The sequence below is a fragment of the Rhinolophus ferrumequinum genome, chromosome 25 (genome assembly GCF_004115265.2).
Source record: "Rhinolophus ferrumequinum isolate MPI-CBG mRhiFer1 chromosome 25, mRhiFer1_v1.p, whole genome shotgun sequence".
Classification (NCBI taxonomy): domain Eukaryota; kingdom Metazoa; phylum Chordata; class Mammalia; order Chiroptera; family Rhinolophidae; genus Rhinolophus; species Rhinolophus ferrumequinum.
Window position 1 is genome coordinate 5,242,862 of NC_046308.1, and position 25,588 is coordinate 5,268,449.

General features: G+C 47.4%; 1 protein-coding gene across 3 annotated transcripts in view; it reads right to left on the reverse strand.

Moving 5' to 3' along the window:
• The window catches only part of MLXIP (MLX interacting protein), a 51,214-nt gene that overhangs the window by 9,087 nt on the left and 16,539 nt on the right, over positions 1 to 25,588 (reverse strand). For all 3 annotated transcript variants that reach the window (XM_033097578.1, XM_033097579.1, XM_033097577.1), the window contains exons 2-8: positions 4,922 to 5,028; positions 4,068 to 4,153; positions 2,683 to 2,772; positions 2,271 to 2,312; positions 1,746 to 1,917; positions 944 to 1,033; positions 271 to 362 (exon numbers count right to left, since the gene is read on the reverse strand). In XM_033097578.1, coding sequence (XP_032953469.1) covers positions 271 to 362; positions 944 to 1,033; positions 1,746 to 1,917; positions 2,271 to 2,312; positions 2,683 to 2,772; positions 4,068 to 4,153; positions 4,922 to 5,028 — 679 coding nt within the window. The remainder of the gene's footprint in view (positions 1 to 270; positions 363 to 943; positions 1,034 to 1,745; positions 1,918 to 2,270; positions 2,313 to 2,682; positions 2,773 to 4,067; positions 4,154 to 4,921; positions 5,029 to 25,588) is intronic.

Sequence of the window (25,588 nt, forward strand, 5' to 3'; positions counted from 1 at the left end):
TTTCTTAGCGATCCACGGTTTTGCTTGCTGTCTCGCTAAGCCCAACTTAACCGCTCAGAACAGAGCTCGCTGCACACACGTTATTTGGAGCCTTTGGCAGGAGCATGAGACAGTCTCCTACGATCATGGAGACCTAGGATGCTTTCAAGGACGGCTAGAATAACTTCGTGTGTTCGGCACTAGATGCAGCCACCCCTAGCACATGACTGCGTGGTTGTGGCTGCAGAGGCCTGACGACCAGCCCGGTGCGCCTCCCCCAGCTCCCTCTACCTGAGCAGGTGGGCTGTTGGAATCTGGCGCAGGTACTGAGACAGGTGCAGGCAGCATGGACCCGAAAATGGAGCGGCTGGAAGAGAAGAGTTCTGAAAGACAACACCAGGGGCTTTTGAGCTCTGTGTGCCCATCACTTCCCTGAATTAAGATGCAAACAAATCAGGCACTGAACCCCGCCTAACCCAGAGGAATGATGGCAAGAGGGCATTCTTCCCAGAGGTAACTCTGCAGAAGGAGGCCCTCTGATTGGAACCACACATGCTGGCAACTGGGATGGCTCTGAAATGCTCCCAGGTCTGGCATTTCACCTGCTCTTACAATGGCGGGAGCTCAAGGACCAGTTCTAACCATAGGAAACTGCCGGGACGCGGCCGTGTCCTCAGCGCCCTCTGCTGCCTAGAGGGAGAACTGCTTACATCCATGGCCAAACCAGAAGCTCTGAGAGACAGCGACAATGAGAATACAATTTCCTTGACAGAGAACTGTCCCAGAGAAACTTCCCAGGCTTTGTAGCCACAACCAAAAAAGAAAGTACTTTTGGAACACTTCTAAGTCCTCCCCACATGGCCTGCACATTCTAACAGTGCCCTCTGTGAAAGGGAAGCACCGGCCCGCTGTCCTAGGCACAGGAGGTGCCGGTAGCCGTGCTTTCTCTGCCCCATGTCCTCACCCTGGAAAGGTTCAAACGTGTCCATGAAGTCCAGATTGGGCTGCAACGGAATCAGCCCCGGCTGAATCATGTCCGCATTTCCCAGATGTGCTGTAAGAATCAGAGAGGAGACAGAGGATTCATTTTGTCTTCTCAGACAAAGTCGAAAGGCCTGGAACAGATCTTCCTGGCCTGCTCACATTCTAGATTCTTCCAAGGAGAAATGTAGGCAGCTGGCTGAGATTTCTACCCTCTTGTGGGTTCCTGGCCATTCTCCACCCTCAGAAGGCAGAAGAATGTGAGTTTTTGCAAGAAAGGTAAACTGAGTATCAGGAACAGTCACTCCCAGGGAGCCGTGAACAGCTATGCAGACATTTCCTCCCGCCGACCCCATCTAATTTTCAGTCGGTGGGTTCTTCCCTGAAAGGTTAACCAGACAAGCAGGTGAGCGGTCATGCCCAGGAATGCTGCTGACTTTGCTTAAAGTGGGTCACAGGCCCTGCCGCTGGGCCTAGGCTCACATCCTCTGCTAAAGGGACAGAATCAGAGACGTGAAGGTGGTTCAGATCAACCCCCAGCTGTGTTCTCTCAGAGGTACCACGAGCCTCACAGCTGCCCAGGCAGGCTCAGTCTGCAGTCCCCACCCACTCAGGGTATGTGGCCCTCAGATGTCAGTGAGGATGGCCACTCCTCCTCCTTATGGGCTGCCCTAAACAAGCGACACACAGCAGCTCAGGCATGGCCCTGAGGCGAAGTCTGCCCCAGAGGGTCTGGCAGGAAGCAAACCAGCCGGCATTCCTAGTCAAGGAGTGGAGCGGGTTACCTATTTCCCGTGGGTTGGGCCAGGCCACCGGCTGGTGTGAGGAGAGCGTGGAGAAGAGTGTGTCGCTGAATTCTGACATGAGCATGTCTGTGTCCAGCAGTGGGTCCTCCTCCATGGGGACTGGGGTCTTCCATCCATCCCCATGTTTGTGCCAATAAAGCATGTCATCATCCTACCGCCAACAGAGGGGAAGGAAAAAGCGAAGGGGCAACAGTGGACTCAGTTCCCAACCTGTCATGTGGGGACACACGTTCTCCTATCCTACAGAGCAGCAGGGGCTGCTGTGCAGAAGACGAGGTGAGTGGTGGAGGCAGGTGGGGACCCACCTAGCAGAGAGAACTGCCCGGGTTCCTTAGCCTTTCGTGTCCTTCATGTGGGAAGGGGGCGGCCTCTCCTCAAGCCGTAGGGAGAGTCTGTGTCCCCACCGCCTTCTGCTGCAAGGCTCACTGTCGAGCCACTCAAGTCATTGCTGCCTCTTGTCAAAAAGGGGTTCCCCTGAGGGTCCTCACGGCCCAGCTCACTCACCTGGGCCAGGCTGGAGAGGTCCTCATCCCTGTGCTGCTGTAACTGTGGAAAAAAGGAGGGACAGGTGGTCACCCAAGGCCCTGGCAGGGGATGAGACCTGCAGCCTCTCCTCCCTAAAAGTGCGTTAACTCCGGAAGTATCTTGACCTCTTCTGTCTGGGAGGCAGGTGGGGAGAGGGGTCCTGCCTCCTGCTGTCCCTAGGACGATGGGGGCACAGAGGAGATTTCTAACCAGTGTTTGTGGGACAAACAGCCCCGCCCATGGCCGGAGAAGCTGAGAGCTCAGACAGGGTGACCAGGCAGCAATGGAGCCACAGCCTCAGGGCCAGCGTTCTAAACATGGGCGAGGTCCCCTCCCGCCTCTCCGGGGGCTTCCCGAACATGCCCTTTGCAGAGCCAAGCCGGACGGATACCCTTTTCTTGAAGTAGGTTCTCCACTTGTGATACTCCCGAATCACGATCTCGATGCGGCTTTTCCAGTACTTCCCTTCTGTGGTGATGGCCTGTGAGAGGGAAGCAGGTCAGGGTGAAAAGACGGCATCTTGGTGGATGAGCAGAAGTCACTGTGTACAAAGAAGCGTCTGACGCTGGGCTGGAAGTCAGCCTGGCGAACCCTGTCCTGTGCCCACACCTTCGTTCACAAAGTGTCTCCCTCTCTGGGCGACAAGTGGCCTTTGATTGAAGATGTGCTTTCACCTCATGACCTACGACAACCAGGAGGGGCTTTGGCGGCACGGTCCCCAGGGCCTGGACGGGGTGGGGTCGCACAGAATGCTCAGAGGGAGGAGCCCTCCTTCCCGGCGCTGAGGGCCCTACACAAACCCAGTGGCCTGTTTCCAGTAGCCGCTGCCGCATTCTCAAAGAGTGAAGACGAGTGGTCAGTCACAGAAGTGTCAGGTGGAAAGTGACTTCCCAGAGGACCTAGCTCAGCCGTCCCTTATGTGGGGCGTGAGTCCCTGCCACCATAGCCTTGAAGAGCTCTGGTGAGAAGGAATTCACAACTGCCTCACGTTCAGCTCCCTGTCACATCAAGGTCCCACATCATTTCACCTGAAAACACTTCCTTGTGTGTCTCTGACAGTGAAGAAGCTTCGCCGTGAATAATACAGTATGATTACCAGACCTGACAAAACTATATTCTTGAATGTCTAGTACCGTGTCCAACCACTCAACACTGACTTCCATTAGGTTCCTTTCCATTCTCCCCCCTTTTGTCACAGCAGAAGACATGCTTGGCCAAAACTGCAACAGTGCAGGAGAGTAAAAAGGAAAGAAGGGTCTCGGCTATTCCGTACATGAACCCCACCCACCAGAGGTACCCACATCAGGAAGAGACTTCTGAATAAAGATACTAAGATACTGCCATGCGGCTTGCATTTTTTTCCATGTATTTTTCCTTCAACATCCTTCCCTCCCAGGGTATAAAGATCTCGAGGCCATTCTTTAATTGTTGAAGGTATCTGCCGTGCAAGGAGCCCAAATCCCTCGCTGCTGACTCCAGAGCAATACGAATGCCACAGGAAAGGAGAGGGTAAGTCCCGCCTGGAGGACCCCTCAGTCCCTGGGTCAGCCAGCTCTGAGAAGGGGCACCTCTGCGGGGTGTCGGAGGCCACGGCTCCCACATCCCTGTCACTTCTCAAGGTCACAACAACTGACAGGACGGTGCAGCCCTGCACCGTCCCCTGTGGTCGCCCACTGTGGGAGCCGACCCTCACTGCCAGCCCTCCGTGAGTCGTCTCCTCCCAAGTGACTGCCGGCGCGGTCCTTTCCTCGCCACCCGTGGTCGGCAGCCAAGTACCTCAGGCCGGCGGTGCTCATCGACTTCCACAGAGCCGTCCAGTGGGGTGACAAAGTGGCACACAGGATTCTGGCGCTTCTCCAAGTCTGGGGCGAGAGAGGGTAAGACATCATCATCGCGACCAGGCCCCTGAAGGAGCCCCGGGCCTCCGTCCACAGCCCTCCCCTCAGGGGGAACCCTCCCACGTGTTCTTCCCTTCTCCTTCCCTTGGAAAACGAGGTGTCAGAGACACAAAGGGGCCCAGATTGAAGGGCAAGAATCGGTCAGTGAGACATGGGGGAGAAAGGGAATCCTGCTCATTGAGAGAAACGCCAGCCTAACCCAAGGGTGGACAAGCACGCCGATCGCCTGCCGACGTCACCAGGCCCACCACACCCAGGGAGCTGCAGACAGAACAAGGCTGGGACCTGCATCTTCTCTGACCTGCTGGCAATGGGAGCTGCTCTGACTCTTCAAATGTCACCTCTCAGCTATACCCTTCCTGACTCCCCTAAAAAGAACTGGGCCCTCCCTCCGCCTCTGCCTTTACGCACTAGGCCCAAGCATCTGTCATAACGGTGGGCGCTGTTGGGAGCAACTGACTAACACATGTGTCTCCTGCAGACGACAGGCACCTCCATGAGGCGGACCCCTGGGCTGGCCCCCTGTGCCTGGCGGCCGAGGAGGGTCCAGCTCACCAGGAGTTGGCTTGCTTGTTCCTCTGCACACTGCCCAAGACATGCTGCTCTTTGAGGCACATGTTCCAAGGGGCCCGGTGCAAAGGCCTCCAGGTAGAAGTACCTGGAGGGTCGCCCCACAAGGCCGCGGGGCCCCTGCAGCCTCCTCGCAGCCCAGCTCAGGCCCCATTTACTTACACTGCATGTACCAGGCCCGCCAGATGGCATTGTTGAGCCGGATCTTGTCTCTCCACTGGAGCTTCAGGCCCTTAAAATTCTTCCACTTTGGAGACACCAACTTCCCACTGAAAGGCAAGAAGAGAGGAAACTCAGTGGTTCCTCTGATAATAAAACAAAATAAAAAAGTGCCACCAGATCATCGCAGGCCCAGAAACTCTGGAGGAATCCGTCACAAGCCACAGGACAGGCCTGACAGAATATACAAGTCACTGGGGGATGGAGTGGGAGGGGCTGGAGGAGTGGTGACAATGGTGGCAAGTGTGGAGGAAGCAGGACGGGCCACGGGCTGTTACCTGTCGGAGCGGGACGAGGGTATACAGGGTTCATTAACCTATTCTGTCTACTTCTGCATGTCTTTCCATTTTTCCATAGTTAAAAGTTACAAAGAGATCTGTTGATTTTACAACATATGAGCATCAAATCACACTGTACATCTTAAACGTACACAGTGTTACATGTCAATTATACCTCAATGAACCTAGCAAAACAGAAAGAAATCTGTGGACCACTGAATGAAAGCCAAGTTCTTCTAATCTGGTCTCGGCCCGCCTCCTTTGCCACCAGTGCCCACGAGGCACTTAGAACCCCGGCTCCCAACCGTTCCACTGGCCTTAGAGTCTGCGTCTCCCCTGCCTCCAGGCCTCAGCACACGCGGTCCTCACTCCCTCTGGAGCTCCCGGCGCCCTGGCCACCTGCTCAGCCTTCACCCTGCTCAAACACCACGTCCTCCGAGCTGGCACTGGGCTCTCGCAGGGCGCTGCCGATGGCTTCCGGGTCCCCTGAGCACTGTTCGAACCTCAAACAGCACTCCGCCACAGCCCACACAGTGCCCGGCGTCTGTACCCACACCTCCCTCCACCGGACTGCAGCTTCTCAGGGACGGCCCTTTAGGCTCACTCTCCCTAAGCACTTAGCACAGCACTTGGCACACAGCAGGGGTTCATGTAATAATTCTTCGTTAATCAGTTAAAGAGCCCTTGCAAAGCAAGCAAGGGACGCTCCCTGGTGGCAGAGCTGTCTCAGTTTAGTTTTCCAAGGGCTTTGCCAGGAGCCACCTCCAAGCAGCTGGCAGAGGGTTTCCCTTTTCCAGATGGCTTGAGACAGGCATGGCACTATTTTTGGTCTGTACCAAAGCGGGTTCTCAGGGTCCTCCTGACCACAGGTCACAGCCCTGCCCTTTTTCCAAACCTGCTCAGAAAGCTCACGTGACGAGCAGAGACACGCCAACAGTCACAACAGCTGAGGTCTTCAATGGCAGCGCCCAAACAAACAGTAAACCTTACCTGAACCCGAAAACCTGAGTGGTTACAAAGCAAAAGGCCTGGCGGTGAACCTGATGAAACCTCATGGTTCCCCCTACCCGAACCAGCACCGAGCCAGGCCGGGAATCACAGAATCACATCAGCCGGAAGGCTCGGGTCCCACCCCCACACCCAGGGAAAATGTCACAGCACGTCGTCTTACAGTCTGAGGGACAGACAGTAGCAGCAGCAGCCTCAGCTCACAAAAGGGTTAGGGGCTTCAAAGCAGGCACACCCCTTTTTCCTCCCCACCTCTCTCCCACCCACAGGTACTTCTAACCCAGCCCCACGTTGCTCAGCTTTCACCCGCTGGTCCAACAGCCACAATGTTTTAGAGCCTCTACTGCATAACCAAGTCCGAACTGTGAACTTTTACGGTCACTTAACTTTTCTGGCACACGTTTCCTAGGTAAGATCAGAATAATAACATCACCTCCAGAGTGTTTTAATACAGATTTAAATGTACACACACACACACACACACACAATGGGTGAACCCTAAAGCAAAATATAAATGTAAGAGATTAATAACCACCTCAAAAATTTAAATTTATTACCGAAAGTCCTGATTTTTAACTCCTCCTGACTTGAAAAGTCCTCTTTTTTGTGTGCCACCGTTATCATGTGGCTCTTCCTCCTCTCCAGGAGGGAAAAGGTGACACCCACGTGCCCACTCTCAATACCACAGAACAAAGACCTGGGCAAAAGTCCACCCTGAATTCCATGTATCTGCAGAACCATTTGCTTCTCATTTACTCATCTGACGAGCGTTACGTGCCTACTCTGTGTCATGATGTGCTAAGAACTCAGGAAAGGGACGGACAGGGCAGGTGAGGTCCCCTGCCCTCAAGGAGCATACAAATTGCTAAGGTACAAGTCCTGACTGTGCTGAGGGTCGTGAAGAAGAGCAGAGGGCTGTGGGAGCATACAATTGGCATAACTGACCAGCCTGAGCAGTCAGGAGGGCTTTCTGGAGGAGGTGATATCTAAGCTACAGCCTAGAGGATGAGGAAACTTTAGCTAAACCAAGAAAAGGGGGGAGGCCATTCCTTCTGCCTGCCTTGTGATGGCCCTGAGTTGAGAGCAAGATGGCCCTGGTCAAGGCAGTAGAGAACAGAGCCTGGAGGGGTGGGAGAGGTCAGGGGAGGGGGGGCGCTGCTTCTAGACCAGGCTGGACAGCAGAATACATACCACTGTATATTAGGCTCCACGATTTGGCAAAACCAACCCTCTTCCTCTGCAAGATCTTTCAGCAACCTGACGTCTAGCCAGGCAGGTAGTTCCAGGAAAATACAAAACAGAAAACTGTCCCTGCCTCTTTAAGGGGGAAAAAGAACCCCGAACTTTTCTATCATTGACAGCTTCGTCACATTGAAGACCAGGAATCATAGGCCACCTCCTCTGCTGAGAGTCCTGATCCAGCACTTGCTACGAGCAGAGACAGCTACAGAGGACAAAAGCAGAAGGGAACCAATGGGCAGTGAGGATCCTGGAACAAGTCACCTTTGGTAGCTGGCAATGTTCGCTTAAGAACTAACCCCTGGGCTTAAAAACAAACCCAACGTACCCCTGCTTTGTTACTGAAGACAAAGTGGGGCGATGTGAGTGAGAGTAAGAGCATCTTCTCAGAGAAGTCAGACTACACAGATAGCTTCAATTACTTACATCCAAGGGGGCGGAAAGATACAGAGAGAGAGAGAGAGAGAGAGAGAGAGAGAGAGAGAGAGAGAGAGCAAACTCTGTAGGCTAAAACCCAAATGTGACAGGGTGTGGTTTTGGGGTTCTCATCTTCTTTCTCCTCGCTTGCCGAAATGTTTCCCTTTTCCTCGATGTTTACGTCAAATTTCGTCAAACTTTGAGAACGTAAACCACCGTAGGTATCCCACCAGCATCCCAGGTTTCTGTAATATCTCAACAGCCAACAGGTGGCGCTCCACCGACGCAAAGAAGTGAGTCCAAAACCAAAACCAAAACCACCCGCAGAAGCACGGAGGGTGGAAGAAGAGGTCCAGACTGTTTTCATCGGGACTAACCACCCCTCCCCCACCGCAAATTCAAGACAAGAGCTGAAGCAGCAACACACAGAATTCTATGGTATCAAGATATTACAGAGAAAAGGGATTCCATAGGCGAATTGTTAGGGAAATGGGGGATGCATTCCTGAGAGTTTCTTTACTGACGGGCTTCTCAGAGCCTTTAATGTGGGGAAGTGACTGTCAGTCTTCACAGAAGGGAAAGGAGACACTCCCGCCTCCCCAACCACACCTGGACTGGGAGCCTTGCTACGGGGCTACCCAGAGTCTAGTTTCCCACGGAACGGACGAGGAAAGGCTGCTCTAAGAAGTTCTGAGACCTGGCCGCTCTGCGGCAGAGCTCCCCAGGGCAGTATTCCCAGAAGCATGTTTGGTGGGTCGGCTGCTCTCCCTGGGCCCTGCCCCAGCTTCACCCATCTTCCAGACATGGCTGCCTGGGATACTTCTTGCTCTAACTCAGGATGATGTTACATTCCTTCTTTAAAGTAGAACCAGAAACAGAGTATGGAAACTTCTAAGTCCCTGGCTTGCCCCCGCCCATAAACCAAAGGCCTCTTCTGGCCCTCACCTCCCAAACCTGCTCCTCTTATATGCCTGTGCAGCTCCTGAGGCTTCCCCGACAGAACAATGGCCTGGATTCACCTCCCGCTCTCCCACTAGGAACACAGGAAGGCCAGGGCCTGGCTGACTCATCCCAGCCCAGTGCCTGGCACCTGGGAGATGTATGGAGTTACTAAATGAATGCTCAACTTTTCCATAAAGAAAACTTCACACTTACCCTGCCATGACAGCCTTCCCGGAAGACAGGTTCATGACATGAAACAGGAAGTTCACAGTACAACAAAGGCCCCTCTCAAAGCTGTAGGGTAGAACCCGCAAACTGAATTCTGCAGAGGTCTGGCCAGAGCCCACTTTGGAATGGGAATTAAGTGCCAACCCTGCACAGCAGGAGCTGGAATTAAGAGGGGAGGGTACGGCTGGGGCCGGGTTTTGGGATTCTGTGGGTCCCAGGTAGGATTGGCTCCGAACTCCAAGAACTCCAAGTTAGACTGTTCTCTCCAAAAGAGAGCAGGCAGGGGGCTCCGGGGTCTATCACTCTAGGTCTCAGAGCCGTGGTGGAGTCCACTCACTCGTTCATTCAACCGTATTGCTTGTTATGTGACATTTCTTCGCCATTCCTGATGCTTGCTGGAGGACCACTAGCAAAACATTGCTGGCCCTGCCTCCCCCTCCCTCCCTCCCAGCTGGGTGGAGTGGATGTGTCACCAGTGAGTGTCGTAGGAGCACCTGGCGTGGGTGGTCCAGGCCCTTCCCCCCTTTCCTCTTAGGAGCCAGCTGCCCACTAAGGGGTCTGCTCCTACTGAGCCTGGCAGAAGGGACGGCCGGGCCTAGTCCTGGAACTACCTGGACAGGCAGGCCGGGGTCCATGCATAAGCCACATCCTCAGCTCCATCAACATTACAGGTCATGTTTTAGGCAGCATCTGCTGGCTCTTTCTCATTGTGGTAAAGTACATGTGACGTAAAATGTACCATCTTAACCATTTTACAGTGTACGATTCAGTGGCAATAAGTGCATTCGCATTGCTGTGTGCTGGTCACGGCCACCGAGTTTCACAGCTTTTTTTCTTTACCCCAAAAGGAAACCCTGTACCCACGAGCAGTCACGCCCCATTACCTCCTCCCCCCGCCCGTCACCCAGTAATCTACTTTGTCTCTTATGAATTTGTTTCTTCTGGACATTTCATATAAAGAGTGACAAAACATGTGGCGTCCAGTGCCTGGCTTCTGTCACTTCGTACAGTCTCTTAAGGCTCCTCCATGTTGCAGTGTGTCAGTACCTCCTTCCTTTCGATGACTGAATCGCATTTCACCGGATGGACAGACCGCGTTTTGCTGCTCTTTCATCCACTGATAATCATTTGGGGTGTTTTACCTTTTGGCAACAGTGACAGGTGCTGCGGGAACCCACTCCTTTATTGTATTTGCCCATCAGTTCAGAACTCTGACGGGGAGACAGCTCTGATCACTAAGCTGGCTCTGGGGCAAACGATGGGCAAAAACAACTGTAAAGTGTTGGAGGGCAAGTGGACAATTGTCTACCAACATCGTAAACGCACAATTCCACTGCTAGGAATCGATTCTACAGACCCACTTGCACACGGACACAAAGACATAAATAAAACTGCTGTTTGTGGTGGCAAAAGGCTGCAGACAATCTAGGGGAAATGGTTTGAAAACTATGGTATAGCCACACAGTGGAGGCCATGGGGCAATTTAAAAACAACATACATTTATATGTGCTGATATACAGGCAAGATCGACAAGCTGTATTCAGAGGGAACAAAACCAAGGTGCAAGATATACAGTATGGCTACCATTTGCACTTTTAATAGGGAGATTTACACACAGACACACTGGAAGGGAGGGAGGAAAGGATGGAGGGAGGAAGGGAGGAGGGGGCAGGAAGACAGCCCGTCAATCTCAGGAAAGACACACAAGAAACAGGTAACAGTGAAATGGTGACTTCCCTTTGCAGAGGTGAACTAAGGGATACGGTAGTTTTCACTGTTGACCGTTTTATACTGTTTAAATGTAACACAGGCATGTACAATTTTTAAAATAAACAAGGAAAAAACAGCAGGTACAGTCCAAAACCTTATAGGGCTTCTGGTTAATTTGGGAAGATAATTAATCACATGAGCAGATAAAATTTGTACAAGTCAAGTTGTGCACCAGGTCCAAGTATGAGGATAATGGCTCCTAAGTGGTCTCTCTAATGAGTGAGTGGATGAATAACGCTCAGACTGGTCTCTCTTCCAGGACTCTGATTCTATTTCTTCAAAAGAGCGATCTCTACTGGCTTTTCCTGGGATCTGGGCCGGGTTCCACAGGCTGCTCGGAGCCAAAACTAACAGGCTCCAGACAAAGGTTCATTGAGGAGCCAAGACGTGGGGCGAGCCACCCGAGAGGCAAGGCAGGAGGAGGGCACCGCCTGGAGCTGTGGGCCTCCCACCCCGGGCCCGGCCCAAGCAGGGGCTCCTCTGAAGAAGCCTGGGAGGTTTTCAGGCCCTGCTCCCATGCCCAGGCCTGGGTCCTCCCTCCAGCGCCCAAAATTCATCCTCCTCATGGGTCATTTGGTGTCTTTTTTTTTAACCTTCAAAGAAAAGTCCTGTTGGAGAAGCAGGCGCTGAGGGTGATGGCAGCAAGGCAGGAATATAGGCTCCTGAGGTCCACTCTCAGGTCTGTCCTACTGACAAGGTGAGCGAGTGTCTGTGGGGTGTGCGTGTGGTGTGTGTAGCATATGGTGTGTGTAGTGTGTGGTGTGTGTAGTGTGTGGTGTGTGTAGCGTGTGGTGTGTGTAGCATATGGTGTGTGTAGTGTGTGGTGTGTATAGCGTGTGGTGTGTGTAGCATGTGGTGTGTGTAGCATGTGGTGTGTGTAGCGTGTAGTGTGTGTAGCGTGTGGTGTGTGTGGTGTTTGTGTAGGTGTGGTGCGTATGCATGTGTATGTGGTACGTGGGGTGTGTACTGGGGTGTAGGTGTGGGTGTGAAGTGGATGTAGTGTATACGTTCTATGTGGTATGTATGTGTGGGTGGTGGGTGTGGTGGGTGGTATATACTTGCTGTATGTGTGTGTGTGTGTGTGTGTGTGTGACAGCACATTTGTGTATGTGGGTTTGCTAGCGTGTCTAGGTGTGCATCGGCCCACGTGTGTGAGTGAGCATGTTTATGAGGGTTTGCGTTTGTCTGTTTTGTGTAAAAAGCAGGGACTAATCATCATCTCTATGACCATCAAACATTAGAGCAACTTGATGGAGTTGAAACCAAGCAAAGTTGGCCTCGCTCCGTGGTGGCGTCACTTGCTGTGACACTGGTGACCCGTCCTCGCTGGGAGCAGTCCCTCGTGTGCTCTGGCCTTCCACCCGGCGACCAACACCGCCATGCTCATGCCATTTCCAAGCAAGTGAGGAAAGAGAGCGGTTTCCGTTTCTGGACGAGTGACCTGAGCCCCGCCCTTCAGTGAAATGGTGACACGTCTGCCTGACAAGGGAGCTGGGAGGCGTCAAAGACCCAGGCCTGGCAGAGTGAGTGCCCGTCAAACCTGGGGCATGTTCCTGAGTTTGAAAGCCTGGAGTGTCCTGTCAGATTCCAGCCATACCTGGACTTCCAGGCAAGAGCAGGGACTCTGGGCCGGGCACCATTAGGCCATATTCGTACGTTCATTACAAACTTGAATCCAGAGCCCAGGGTGTTCCTGCTTCCCCTGGACAGGGGACAGGACCAGACTTCCAACAGGAAAAAGGTGGTGTGTCACTTCGACTTGCATCATTTGTTCATAAATTTTAATACTTAAAAAAAAAATCTGTGTATTAGCCATGTGTCTCTTCCTTTACAAACTGTGTGTGCCCCTCATCTTTTTAAAAACGTTTTATTTTGAAATAATGATAAACTCATAGGAAATGGCAAAAAGCACAGAGCCCATGCAGCCCCTCCCCCAGCGAGGACATCATTTGCAGTTGCAGCACAATTTCAGAACCAGGAAACTGGCTCTGGACTCCAGCTCTTAGCCTGGAGTTTCCACCATCCGTTGAAACGTTAGCAGTTTTTTGTTGCTAACGTTAAGTTTATGTTGGTGATTCTATAAGATTAATGCTATTAACCCTTTGTGATGTTTCTGCAAATGTTTCCCTCTTCAGCCCCTCCCGGAGCGTGAGCCCCATACACACTGAACACTACAGACTCAGATGAACTTCCTGGTTGGCAATACTCTGCACGCTGTCACACATCATGGCCCAAAAGGTAACGCCGTCCAGGACCCCACTGGTGGAGGACAACCAAGCACCGTCTTAGGACCCTCTTGGAACCTCTCTGCCCTCCGCGTCCTTCCCTTGGCTGATGCCATTTGAATCTCTTCCCTGTAATAAGCCATAACCATGAATATATCAGCTTTCAGTGAGTTCTGAGTCCCTCTAGAGTATTACTGACACTGATGGTTTGGGGAACTCCCCCAACTTACAACTGATGTTAAAAGCTGCCTTGTGGACTATTCTCTTTAACTTTGTAGTTGGCCCCTAAGACCTTGTAATATATATGTATCTAATTATATACATTCAGATAAATATATGAGTAAACACAATATTCAAATATATGGGATCGTAATTTTGTTTAACAACCCATTTTTCACTTATATGTCATAAGTATCTTATTATGCCAATAACTAGTTTTATATTCCTTTCATTAGCTATAAAATACTATACTATATATATTTACCCAACCTCCTTAACCATTTCTCTATAGACATTTGTTTATAGTAATGGACACATGTTGTTTCTATTGTTCACCATTATAAACAACGCTATGGTGAACATACTGCTACTTGAACATTCTGTGCAATTACATGACCATTTCGGCGAGATACATTCTTAGAAATCGAAAAGCTAAATCAGAGGGTATGCATACATTTATAATTATTTTATAGTTAAAGAGTCTTTCAAAGTTTATACTAAGTTACCCTCCCAACAGCAGCAAATGGTGTCTATTTCCCCAAACCGCTACTCATATTAGTTATTATTATTTGCTAACCTGACAAGCAAAAATTTAGTTCACCTGATATTTTTGGTTCCCACTCATTAGTGTCTTTTTATGTTTATTAGCCATTGATGTTGTTGTTGTTGTTGTTGTCAATTGCCTGCATATCTTCTGCTCATTTTCTGTTGCGAGCCTTAATTTGGTGGAAATGTCTGCAGCACACATGACAGAGTTAACAGGCCTGGTCTGACTATGTATCTTTTCCTTGATTATTTATCTTTTCCTTGACTATTTATGGTGTGTTTTGTTTTGGTTTTTGCTCTACTTAACTCTTGAATGTACGGAGCGTTTGTTGTTATTTTCAGTAGAATTATTTCATTCATATAGTCAAAATTTTAAAGTCTTCGTTTGTTTCTATTTTTTGCATCATACTTAAAAAGGTTTTTTCCACCCCAAGATTGTGAAAACACTTATGTGTGTTTTCTTCTAGTATATTCACAGTTTCACTTTTATATATTTCTTTCATATTTTCAGTTTCACTTTTTACTTTCAACTCTTTGCTCCACCTGGAAGTTATCTGGTGTAATGCATGACACTGGGGTCCCACTTTTGTTAGTGGTTCCCACCTATTTACTAAATATCCCACCTTTTCCCTGATGGACTAAAATACAATCTTCATCATATACCACGTTCCCATATATATACTTGGCACCACTTCTGAATGCCCCCCTTCTTTTGGTGTTTTGTGTATATGTTTTAATGGTTTCATTTTTTACATTTAACTCTGATGCATCTGGAAGAAAAAAAAATCAATCTAGTTCTTTATATAGCTCACCAAAATAAATTCAGACTAGCTATCTGATTGTCACTGTCCCCCACTAATTTGACACTTTCATTCACATATATTAAATTATAATACAGACAGGGGTCTGTTCTGGAGCCTCATGTATCACTGAGTCATGTCCAATTCTGTGCTAGTATTACACTGACTTATAATTACAAATTGCGATATACTTTACTATCTAGGTAAGGTTAGTCCCATCATTTTTTAAAACAAATTTTAGAAGTCTTGCCTATTTCTTCTTCCATGTGAACTTTACAATCATGTTGTCAGTTCTCAAAAGAGAACTATTTGGATGGGAGCTAAACTTAATAAATAAATTAATGTGGGCAGCACTGACCAGTCCAACTGGGTCATCTCCGTCCTAGGTCAGCATGTGTTTTTCCACTTACTCAAGCTACTTAACTTACTTAAAAAGTCAGAGAAATCTGAAGCTGTCTGATATTCTTTAAATTTCTTCACATATGGTCTTCACATTTCTAATCGTAATACTTTTATAAACATTTAAAAAAGCAAAAAGAGGGGCAGCTGGTTGGCTCGGTTAGAGCGCAGTGCTCATAATACCAACGTCGCCGGTTCGATTCCCACGTGGGCCAGTGAGCTAGCGTGAAAACAACGCCTTGAGTGAAAACTCCACTAGAATGAAAACAAAGACTTGACATGGAGCTGCGCTGCGCCCTCCACAATTAGACTGAAAACAACTTGACTTGTTTTCAAGTTGAGCTGATGGGTCCTGGAAAAAACACACTGGTTCCCCAATATTCCCAATAAAAATAAATAAATAAATAAGCAAAAAGAAAACGTAGAGAAACCGGCGAGACAAACACAATCACATAGTTACACGCCCAGACACAAGCGCTATCCATGATATAATCAGCTCAGCCCAGCCCAGCTGATACGGTACCTGCCACCCTCACCTGGCCCAGGTGGCTAAGCCACAGATACAACTGAGGGGTTTCTATCCTATTCAGTACCAGAAATACTACCCCTAAAGAATACAGCCTTTCCCTAGCATGTTCAACCACCTACGGGAAAAGGTAATTAATAGGTTCAAGTATTCACCAAGGTTGAGATTTTTATGTAAAGAATAAAAACCTCCACCCCACTGCAGACATCTGCCTTAAAGAGGAAGTAAATTAACAGAGCTCTTGGGCCAGAATACACACCTGGAGTCAGGACTCTAGAAACCAGCTACCAGAGATGTACTAGAAACAGACCGTGTTTGCAAAGGTTTCTGAGTTCCTACGACTACAACTGGCAGGAAACGAGTTTGTTATTATCACCATTATTAGTAATTTTCAAGGCACTGCCAGCTACATAACCTACTTAAAAGGCAAAGAAACCTGAAACTGTCTGATGCATTTCAAAGGATAAGGTAACACTCTCCAGGTAGCCAAGACCTATAAATAGGCTTTAAAAGCACTGGTTTCTATTCTAAAAGTCAGCTTTAAGTATTAAAGAAAACCCATGGAATCTGCTCTCTATTGAGTCTGAAACCCCAAACCTTGACTTTGACAGGAACTAGGGTCACAGGGACATTATAGTAAGTTAACTGAAGTCAGTATGGGTACATCTATCAAATTCTAATCTTTCTGGGGCCCGGAGCTGGAGCTAGAAGTTCATTCTATACAGCACCTATGATGATGGCCTGTGAACAATGGTGCTTAACAAAAGAGATGGGTTGATGATACAGAAATGGGTTCAGGTTGCGTGTGGGCTATACACACGCATGAGTACCGTGGCCAGATTAATCTGGCTGATATACCACTGTCTTCCTGGCTCTACCCTGATTCACCACTCAATTCATTTATTTAGCACTGTTCTTGGTGCTAAGAATAGAGCCGTGAGCAAAACCAAGTTTCCAGCCTCATGGAGCTTATATTCTAAAGGGAAAGACAGGCAGACAACCAAACGTGTGCCTTGCCAGGAGTACTCAGCAATATATATGCAGCAACAGCAGGGTGGGGAGGGAGCTGGGAGAGGCTATTTATGCAGGTGTTCTGCGAAGGTGACGTGGGAGTGGACGTGAAAGTAAAAGGTGAGCAGCACAGACCCTGGATGGATTCTGGCTTCTGCTCCAACAAGCCACCAAAACCGCCCTTTGCCCCGGATGCTGACAACATTCACACGATCAAACCCGACAGTCACTTTCAGGCCTCATCTGACCAGAGCTCCCGGCAGCGTCTGACGCCTTTCTGGTCCCCATGCGTCACTCCACTCCCGGCCTTCTCCCGCTCACGCCCGCCTTCTGGTCGTGGCTGCTCCTGCTGGGTCTCTCCTTTGCCAGCTTCTCCTCCGCCTTCCCTCAGCCTCTAAGTCTGATGTCCTGGGGGCTGGTCGTGGGCTCTTTGTACTCCACACTCTCTCCTGCTCCCTTCCACGTGTGTCTTCCAGGTTCCTACACGAGCTGCCCCGATTCCTCTCTGGGCTGCTCCCCTCTTGCCTCCGTCTACCCAACAAGCCAGAATGCCCTTGACGACACACATCTGTTCACATCGCTCCCCAGGTGGAACCCTTTCAGAGGTTCCCCTGCTTATAGAACGGAATCCCTAAATATTCACCAAGGTCGAGTCTCCTCCAGCTGCACACATCTGGTTTTAACAAGAACCTCATTCAGCCGTCTAATTCCTTCATCTTCCAAATACTAGCTTCCTGCAGGAGTGCCCCTGGATCACTCACAAGGTACGATAGTTAGCTAGGCCCTCTCACCATATCCTGTACCTCCCAGAATCTGCACTTACCTATTTTTATGTCTGTTGACTGTCTGTCTCCACAAACAGACTGCATTTGCCACGGGGCAGTGACCACGCCTGTTCTGTTTACCGACGCCTTCGCCTGCCCCTGCCCCTGCCCCGGCCCCGGCCCCGGCCCAGCACAGAAGCACCACATATGTGCAGAATGAACTCCAGAATGAAACTCCACTGTCTTCCTGCAGCCCACAGCCCCACTCTGGACTAACCGGCCCCTGCTCCCAGGCCTGCCCATGCCTCCCGCACACTGCCCTCCAGGCTCCGCACTGTGCCCCATCTTCCAAGCGGCCCTGTGTCAGACCACACCTCAGTTCTTTGCCTGAACCCCAGAGACTCGTGTAGAAGGGTTCTTGCCCATTTGGTCTTAGTTTGCATTTCCCCCCATTTAAAATCAGGTAACACATCTTAGTAAATTAACTGATCGTCACTTTTTCCAGGTTTGCTTCACTTTAGAAAACACAAAGGAGTAGCACAGGTGAAGAGGAACTGTGTATTACAAACAGAACAAGAAGCACCCAGGAGTCGGGATCCAGGACTGCAGCCCCCGTTTGGATGCTAAGTGGCAATGTGACTTTAAGTGGGGTCCCATGTCTGCTTGCCACGTCATTTCTTCTACCTGGCCCTGCTTTCCTTTTTTTAGATGAGAGAGAACTGAATTAGCTTATCCCAACTCGCTTTCCAGTTCTAAGGGTCTAGAACTATAGTCCTCCCGGCCCAGAAAGGGAGATGCTGGCCCTAAAGAACACAAATGAGTGGAACGCAAAGTAGGGGTGTGTTGGGGTAACACCAGCTGCTACTAAGCAAAAAAAAAGAATAGAAGGCTCTGTAACACCCCCACCTTAACCACAGACGTCTAGCTTATCTCTGAGGAGGGGGATTTTAAAAAGCATACAAACCAATACAAAACTTTGTACAGCCCTCCTCATGTAACAAATTCCAAAATAAAGTCTGTTTTACCTTTGCCTGCTAAAGATAATTTCTCCTCTCTGCTACTGAGAATCAGCTGTCACCCTAAATCTCTCCCTCTTTTCATCCTCCTGCCATGCATGCTTGTAAACCTTCCAAGTGGCAGAGGCGTTTGGGATGGGCAGCAGAGCTGGAGACTAACCCACTAAACCAAAGGCAAGCTAGACCATCTCGGCCAGATCCGTGGCGATTCCAGAAACACTGTAAGTCTCTACATCGACCCAACCAAGATGAACCCCCTTCGGCTGACACTGTCTCCTGAGACACATAAACATATTACATCGTTACCAGATTCAAAATACCTACATTTTTCTCTTTGTGATGTACTCATTTCACTGTATCATTTCTGTCAAAAACAACAATGGGTTATTCATAAAATCAAGCTTAAAAACAGCGGTGGGAGATGAAGTTTCAGTTTATCATCACACACCAGTTTTAACCTCAGGCCTTATTAACTCTGCTGCATAGGTCATTCCCATCCTGCTTGCTGTTCCCATCCTAAAGCTCCTACCAGGAGAGGGTAAACACACCTTTAGTTACCACCGTGCTGTAAAAATCAAGGTCAGTAACTTAGATCTCATTCATCACCCCTGCTCCAAGACCTCCTGGAAAAATAGACAAAAATACATTGAGAATACCTAAGGCACAAATAATTTAACAAACTGCAGAGCAGGAACAAAAGCCAACATGGAAAGTGATGGACATTTATTTTCTCAAAACTCAAGTCCCTAATATGCTGATTTTTCCCACATTCACAACAAATGAGCCGGGCAAGAGCTTGTGGTATATAATGAAAAGGCCAAACCAAATGGCTAGGAGATTTTGTGCTGTCTTACCCCACAGACCTTAGGGGACCAGGATGCATTTTGGGAGCGGGGGGAGTAGGGACAGAGGTATTTATGAAAGAAACTTGAAGCCAACCATTTAAACTGATTTTTTAACTGTGCAACTTGAGTCTTTGTGTTATTGCGAGGACCAGCTCTGCGTTCCTGGTACATCTGATTGCTCTCAGGTCAAAATCCCAGGTTTTACTGAGGAAATCTGATCCTGGCCATTGATGTCATAAAAATTCATCTATCAACAGCATCTCAGGCCAGGCCACCCCTCACGGGTGGAAACACAGAGTGCCTTCCAATAAGGGCAGACTCTGAGGTACAGCAGCAACTTTCTCATTAGAGGACACTTTCATAATCACCCTGTTACCTGCCGCTGGCCACGGGACGGGGAGAGATGACGGTGTCCCCACGCAGCCTTGGGCAGACATCTGGCCTTTCTGAACTTCATTTTCTTTGGGGAAAAATACACTATATCACAGAGCTGTGGTAAGAATTCAATGCAGCCAGGTGTTGAGAAGGACTCAGCATCTGGGACACAGGAGGTTCTCAGTAAAATGGATTTCTACACTTAGCAGCCGTTCCCATGGCCTTCAGAACTGTTCGGGCTCTGTGCTGTCACAAAGCACAATCACAAACCTCCAGGCCACAGCAGCCAGCGCCTCAGTGACCGTGAGGGGTGGTGACGAGCAAAGGGCCTTGAGAGCAGCACAGAACTCCATTTACAGATGGGACACGTTCTTCAAAGACAATGCAGTCGCATCCCACCACTGTCTGGGCACAGAGACAACTGTCTTTCTTTTTATTAGCACGTTTCACTCTCCACCACAGAGGAGTAGCTACATAGTGGAAAAGCCTGATAGCTCTTCAACAGGAATTGAAGCTGGGGCATTCCAGATGCCCATCACCTGTGCCCCAGCTCCCTCACCCCCTAAGCTCCCTGAGCAGGAAAACGCAGCTGAGGGATGGGTGACTGCCTTTCACGTCAGCTCTTGGGCACACTTCTCAGGAATGTCCCTTATCAAGCACACTTAGTCAGGCTAGAGAGTAGAAAACCTGAAGAAGGTGGGAGAGGGAGACGCAAGGAGGCGAGCTGGTGTCCTGAGCACCACGGGGGCTCCAGGAGGGAGCGGACCGGCCTGGGGGTCCCTGTATTTGGTAGTGGCGCTGACTGCTACACCTCTTTCAGCTCAAAATCCGTAATTCTATGATGCTATAAGAGTAAAGAATAATGAAAGATACCAAGTGAAAAATGGTTACCCTAGAATGCGAAGAAGCCAGTTTTGAGGCAGCTGGAACAATGAAAAAGGGAAAGACCAAAGAGTTTAAATTACTCAGTTCTTTATAAGGTACAGATAAATATGTGTTTGGATAAGAAAAAAAGAAAAACCCAAGAGCCTGCAATTACACTTTGCTTTCCCAACCAGGAAGCAATGCATCCACGCCACGTGGAAGACACGACCTGCAGGCTGGGGGTGAAACATCCCAGCAGCTTCATGTCAGGCTCTGCACTAACGGCTGGTGACAAAGCCCGTCGCTAGCTCTTGTCGTCAGCACCTCACAGGCCAATGAGAAAGACACGAATGTCTGGGTCGAAGGGAGTGTATGGAAAGGGGGGAAGGCAGGCGATGGTGCGTGGGTCCAGGACATCTTCCTCAAGGAGGAGGCCTGAGCGGAGACGGGCAGGAGTCAACCAGGAAAGGGAATGTGGAGAAAAGGGTTTCAAGCAGAAGGAAGAAAAAGGGCTTGTTCAAAATATCAGCAGTTTGGCTTCGGCCCCTCCTCCCCCCTCAGCTTTGATAAGAGAAGATAAGAGCTGACTGTTCGGAGCCTTAAGGATCAAAGTCTCAGCCTTGTCAGTGGGGTGGGTTCAGCAGCAGCAGTCAAGTCCTGGGAAAAAGAAAAGAAAGCGATGGGACCGGCAGGTCATCCGTACCTCGCGTTTAGGGTCAGTGTCATTTTCTGAATCTGTAGTCCAAAAAGATGATGGAATTAAGGAGGAAGAGTCAGCCCGTCATACCAGTTTTTGAAGTAAAGCAGAACAAGAAAGAGAGGTGAGAGACACGAAGAAAAGAAGGGAAGAGTAGGGTTTAGGAAAGGATACCTCCTGTCCTATTGGTAGTCTGATTATATAAAAGTGAAAATCTCTTCTAAATCAAAAAATCAATAAGCACAGTTAGAGGATAAGTTCCAAACTGAGGGAGATGGTGAAAAAGAAAAAAACATTCCTGTCTCAGGAGTTCTACAAAATCAGTCAAGTTCCCCTAATTACTTTCTAATTGCAGAGAGAAACCATACTGTATTTTGCCGTATACAATGCGCACTCACGTTTTTGGCTCAAACTTTCAGGGAAAAAATCTTTCGTTTTAATTTTTTAATTCAAATTTTTGTTTTTTGTATTATACTTGTTTTTTGTACTTAGATACTTTTTTTGTATTATAGAGGAATTTTAGCATTTTTAAACATATTATGGTACAAGAAATTTTATGTAACAAATAATTATAAAACACAGGAACAGATACAAGGTACAAGAAATTTTATGTACCGGTAACAAATTTACGATATTTACACCTCATAGAAGGCCAAGAACTCTTCCTGGTTGCAAGTTCGTCGTAAGTTCAACAAAACTGATTGTCATATTCCCGGGTATCATTTTACATACGGATATCATTATTGATTTCTAGAGTTACACTTTTAACTCATAAACATAAATAAAAGAATTAAAAACATTTATATAGATATGGAATTAGTACCACCCGTGTATAATGCACATCATTATTTTTCCCTCACCAATTTGGGCAATTAGGTGTGTATCATACACAGCCAAACACAGTACCTTTATAATGAAGAGATCTGGCAGCGAACTTAACCAAAATGATCAAATTTAGCATCACTAAGAACGGGACAACCTGACACTATGTACCTTTGATGTGACTGTCTGTGAAGCACACTCACCAAAAAACGTTGAACCTAAACGTAATCAAGCCTAACATGGGGTTTACAGGAAATACAGAGGGCAGAGGGACGTGTCAAACACCCCAACGTGAAAACAAAGGCAAAATGTGGGCCAATCTTCAAGACAACTGGATTCGTTGCTCCAAAAAGCCAATGCCATGGGGGAAAAGGTAGAAGGATTATTCTAGATTAAAAGAGACTAAAGAGATGAAAACCAAACGCAAAGTATAAGCCCCGACTGAGTCCTGATTCATAAAAATTGAGAACAAAAGACATTGAGGAAAACTGGAGAAATTTTAATATAGACTGTATGTTATATGAATTACTGTTTTCTTTGGCATGAAAATGACAATGAAAGGGAGTATCTTTATTTTTAGGGATAAATGTCACGCTGTCTCCAACTTTTTTCCTGAGCCATCTGAAAGTCAAGGACAGATACATAAAGCAAGTATGGCAAAAGTTAACAAATGTGGGTCACAGGTGGTGGCTATAAAGGTGACGGCTGCACCATTATTTCAACTTTTCTCTAAGATTTTTTTTTATAATAAAAAGTTCAAAAAGTACTGGAAAAGGAAAGACTGACATCCCAACTTAAAAAAGAGCACAACCGAAGAATCCAAAGGAAATTCACAAATATGAAATAAATGGTCAAATTGAGGGAATAAAAAATTCACTAGCGATCAAAGATGCAAATTAAAACACCAGAGATACCGGTGTTTTTTTGCCTGTCAGATTAACAAAGATATTTAAAAACACAGTAATAAATAGTACCAACTATTTTCTTAAAGGTACAACCATTTTGGAAAACAGTTTGACAGTTTCTTATGAAGTTAAACATGTACTTACATCTGACCCCACGTTTACCCAAGAGAAACGAAAACATATGTCCACACCAAGACTTGTACGTGAACATTCATAGCAGCTTTGATCAATAAAGTGCAGGCAAGCCAAATGTCCATCAACAGGTGAATGGCTAAAACAAACTGTGGGACATCCATGCAATAGAATATTAACTACTATCCATGTAGCAACACAGATGAGTCTTAAAAACATGCTGAGCAAAACAAGCCAGGCCAACAGAGTGCACACTATATGGTTCCACTTATACCCAACAGAAGGCAAGACAAATGCAACATAGAGTGAGAACAGGTGGGGGATGGGAGGCACACGTGGGAAGGGGAGAAGGGAACCTTGTGGGGTGATAGAAATGTTCTCTATCCTGGCTGTAGTGGCTGTGACAGTCGAATGTGTGTGCATTTGTCAAGACAATAGAACTGTACATTTAAAAGGTGAATTTTCTTGTTTACACAGTAAACCTCAATAGGATTGATTTAAAATGTAAAATTACAGTAATGATGCCCCGAGTTGGGGAGGAGGTGGGGGAATGGGCTCTTCTCTGCACTGCTAGTGGGAACAGTAATCGGTAGAACTTTCCCTTTTTTGGTAACAGCATCTTTGGGATATCATTTACATGCCACACAATTCACCCACTTACCGTGCACAGCTCAGTGGTTTCTGGTATAGTCACAGAGTTGTGCAACGACAACCACAACCCATTGTAGAACATTTTCACTCCCTCAAAAGGACATGCCGTACCCCTTACTCACCACCGCCCCCTCCTAAGCAACTACTAACCCGCCTCTCGTCTCTGTGTGCACGCCCACTCTGGAGACCGCGTGTAACTGGAATCATGTAATAGGTGGATTTTTTTGTGACTGGCTTCTTTCACCTAATGCTTTCAAGGTTCAATCCATGTTGAAGCAAATACTCCATTCCTTTTTTATGGCTGAATAATAGTTCATCGCATGGATATATCACATTTTGTTTACTTGTCCATTAGTCGGTAGGCATTTTGAATTATTTCCATCTTTTGGCTCTTATAAGTAATGCTGCTAAGAACACTCGTGTACAAGTTTTTGTGTGGACATACACTTTCATTCCCTTGAGTACATACCTAGAAGTGCAATTGCCGGGGCAAATGGTACCTCTATGTTTAACTTTTTAAGGAACTACCAGGCTGTTTTCCACACCAGCTGCACCGTTTCCCACCAGCAGTGTAGGAGGGTTCCATCCTTGCCAACACTTACCACGTGCTAGTGGGTATAAAGCAGTATCTCAGTGGTTTTGATTTTCATTTCCCCAATGATTAATGATGTTGAACATCTTTTCATGTGTTTATTGGTCATCTGTATATCTTTGGAGAAATGTCTGTTCAAATCCTTTGCCAGTTTTTTTAATTGGGCCGTTTGTCTTTTTATGTTTGAGTTGTATATAGTTTTTTATGTATTCTAGATACACATCCCTTTTTAGATATATGCTTTGCAAATATTTTCTCCCATTCTGGGAGTTGTCTTTTCTAATTAGCACAACTTGTAAAAACCAGGCTAGCAACATATATCAAAGATTTCAATGTGAATATCCTTTGATCTTACAGTTTTGCTTTAAAGAATTTATCTTAAGAAAATGATCAGAGAAGTGGAATGAGAAGAGCTACAAGTAAGAACATTCACAAAATACTATTTAAATTGAATCTCCTTACCTCACACCATATATAAAAATTGACTCCAAATGGATCATAGTCCTAAATGTAACCACAAAACTATAAAACTTCTTGAAGAAAACACGAAAAAGTCTTACAGAGCTTGGGTCTGGTAAACATTTCTTAACTAGGACACAAAAATCAAGACTACAAAAAAGAAAAAAAGACACACTGGACTTCACCAAAATTAAAAACTTTTGCTCTCCAAAACACAACTGAAAATGATAGTACAGGTCTATTTTTACCTACATAGGTACAGAAAAAAGTAAAAAGGACACAGTAACAAAATAATAGGGTATATAACTCCAGGAAGAGTGTTTCAGAGGATTCTGCTCTTTTCCATCTTTCTAAAATGTCGAAATTCTCCATTTGACAATGAGTATGCATTTCTGTATAATGAGGAGGGTTGGAGAGGGACCTCCACAAAACTATTTCCATTTTGAAAAAGGGAAAAGTGAATTTCCACCTCATTATTAACAGAAAGTTATTCAATTACCCAGGAGACACAGTTTACCACATTGATTTATAGTTACTATTATTTGCCACATCCCAGAAATAAGAATACACTGTAATTTTCTTAAGAGTTTAATGTCTTTCCTCTTTCACATGATTTGCAGATAATTTCTATCATACAGATAAGTTAATATGGTCAACAAATTTCAGTGATGTAATTGGATACATAATGGCTTAAGATTATTCTGTAAGAAAAGTTTACATGTACAGCATTACCTCACAGCTAGCTAGAGCTTCATTTAGTGATACAGACATAGGTAAAAATAATTCAAGTTAGATAATAAAGGTCTATGCACTTGATTCAGAGAGTCTCTAAACCCTCCCTAAGTTAATTACCCTTATTTTACACTCAATTTAACAAGTT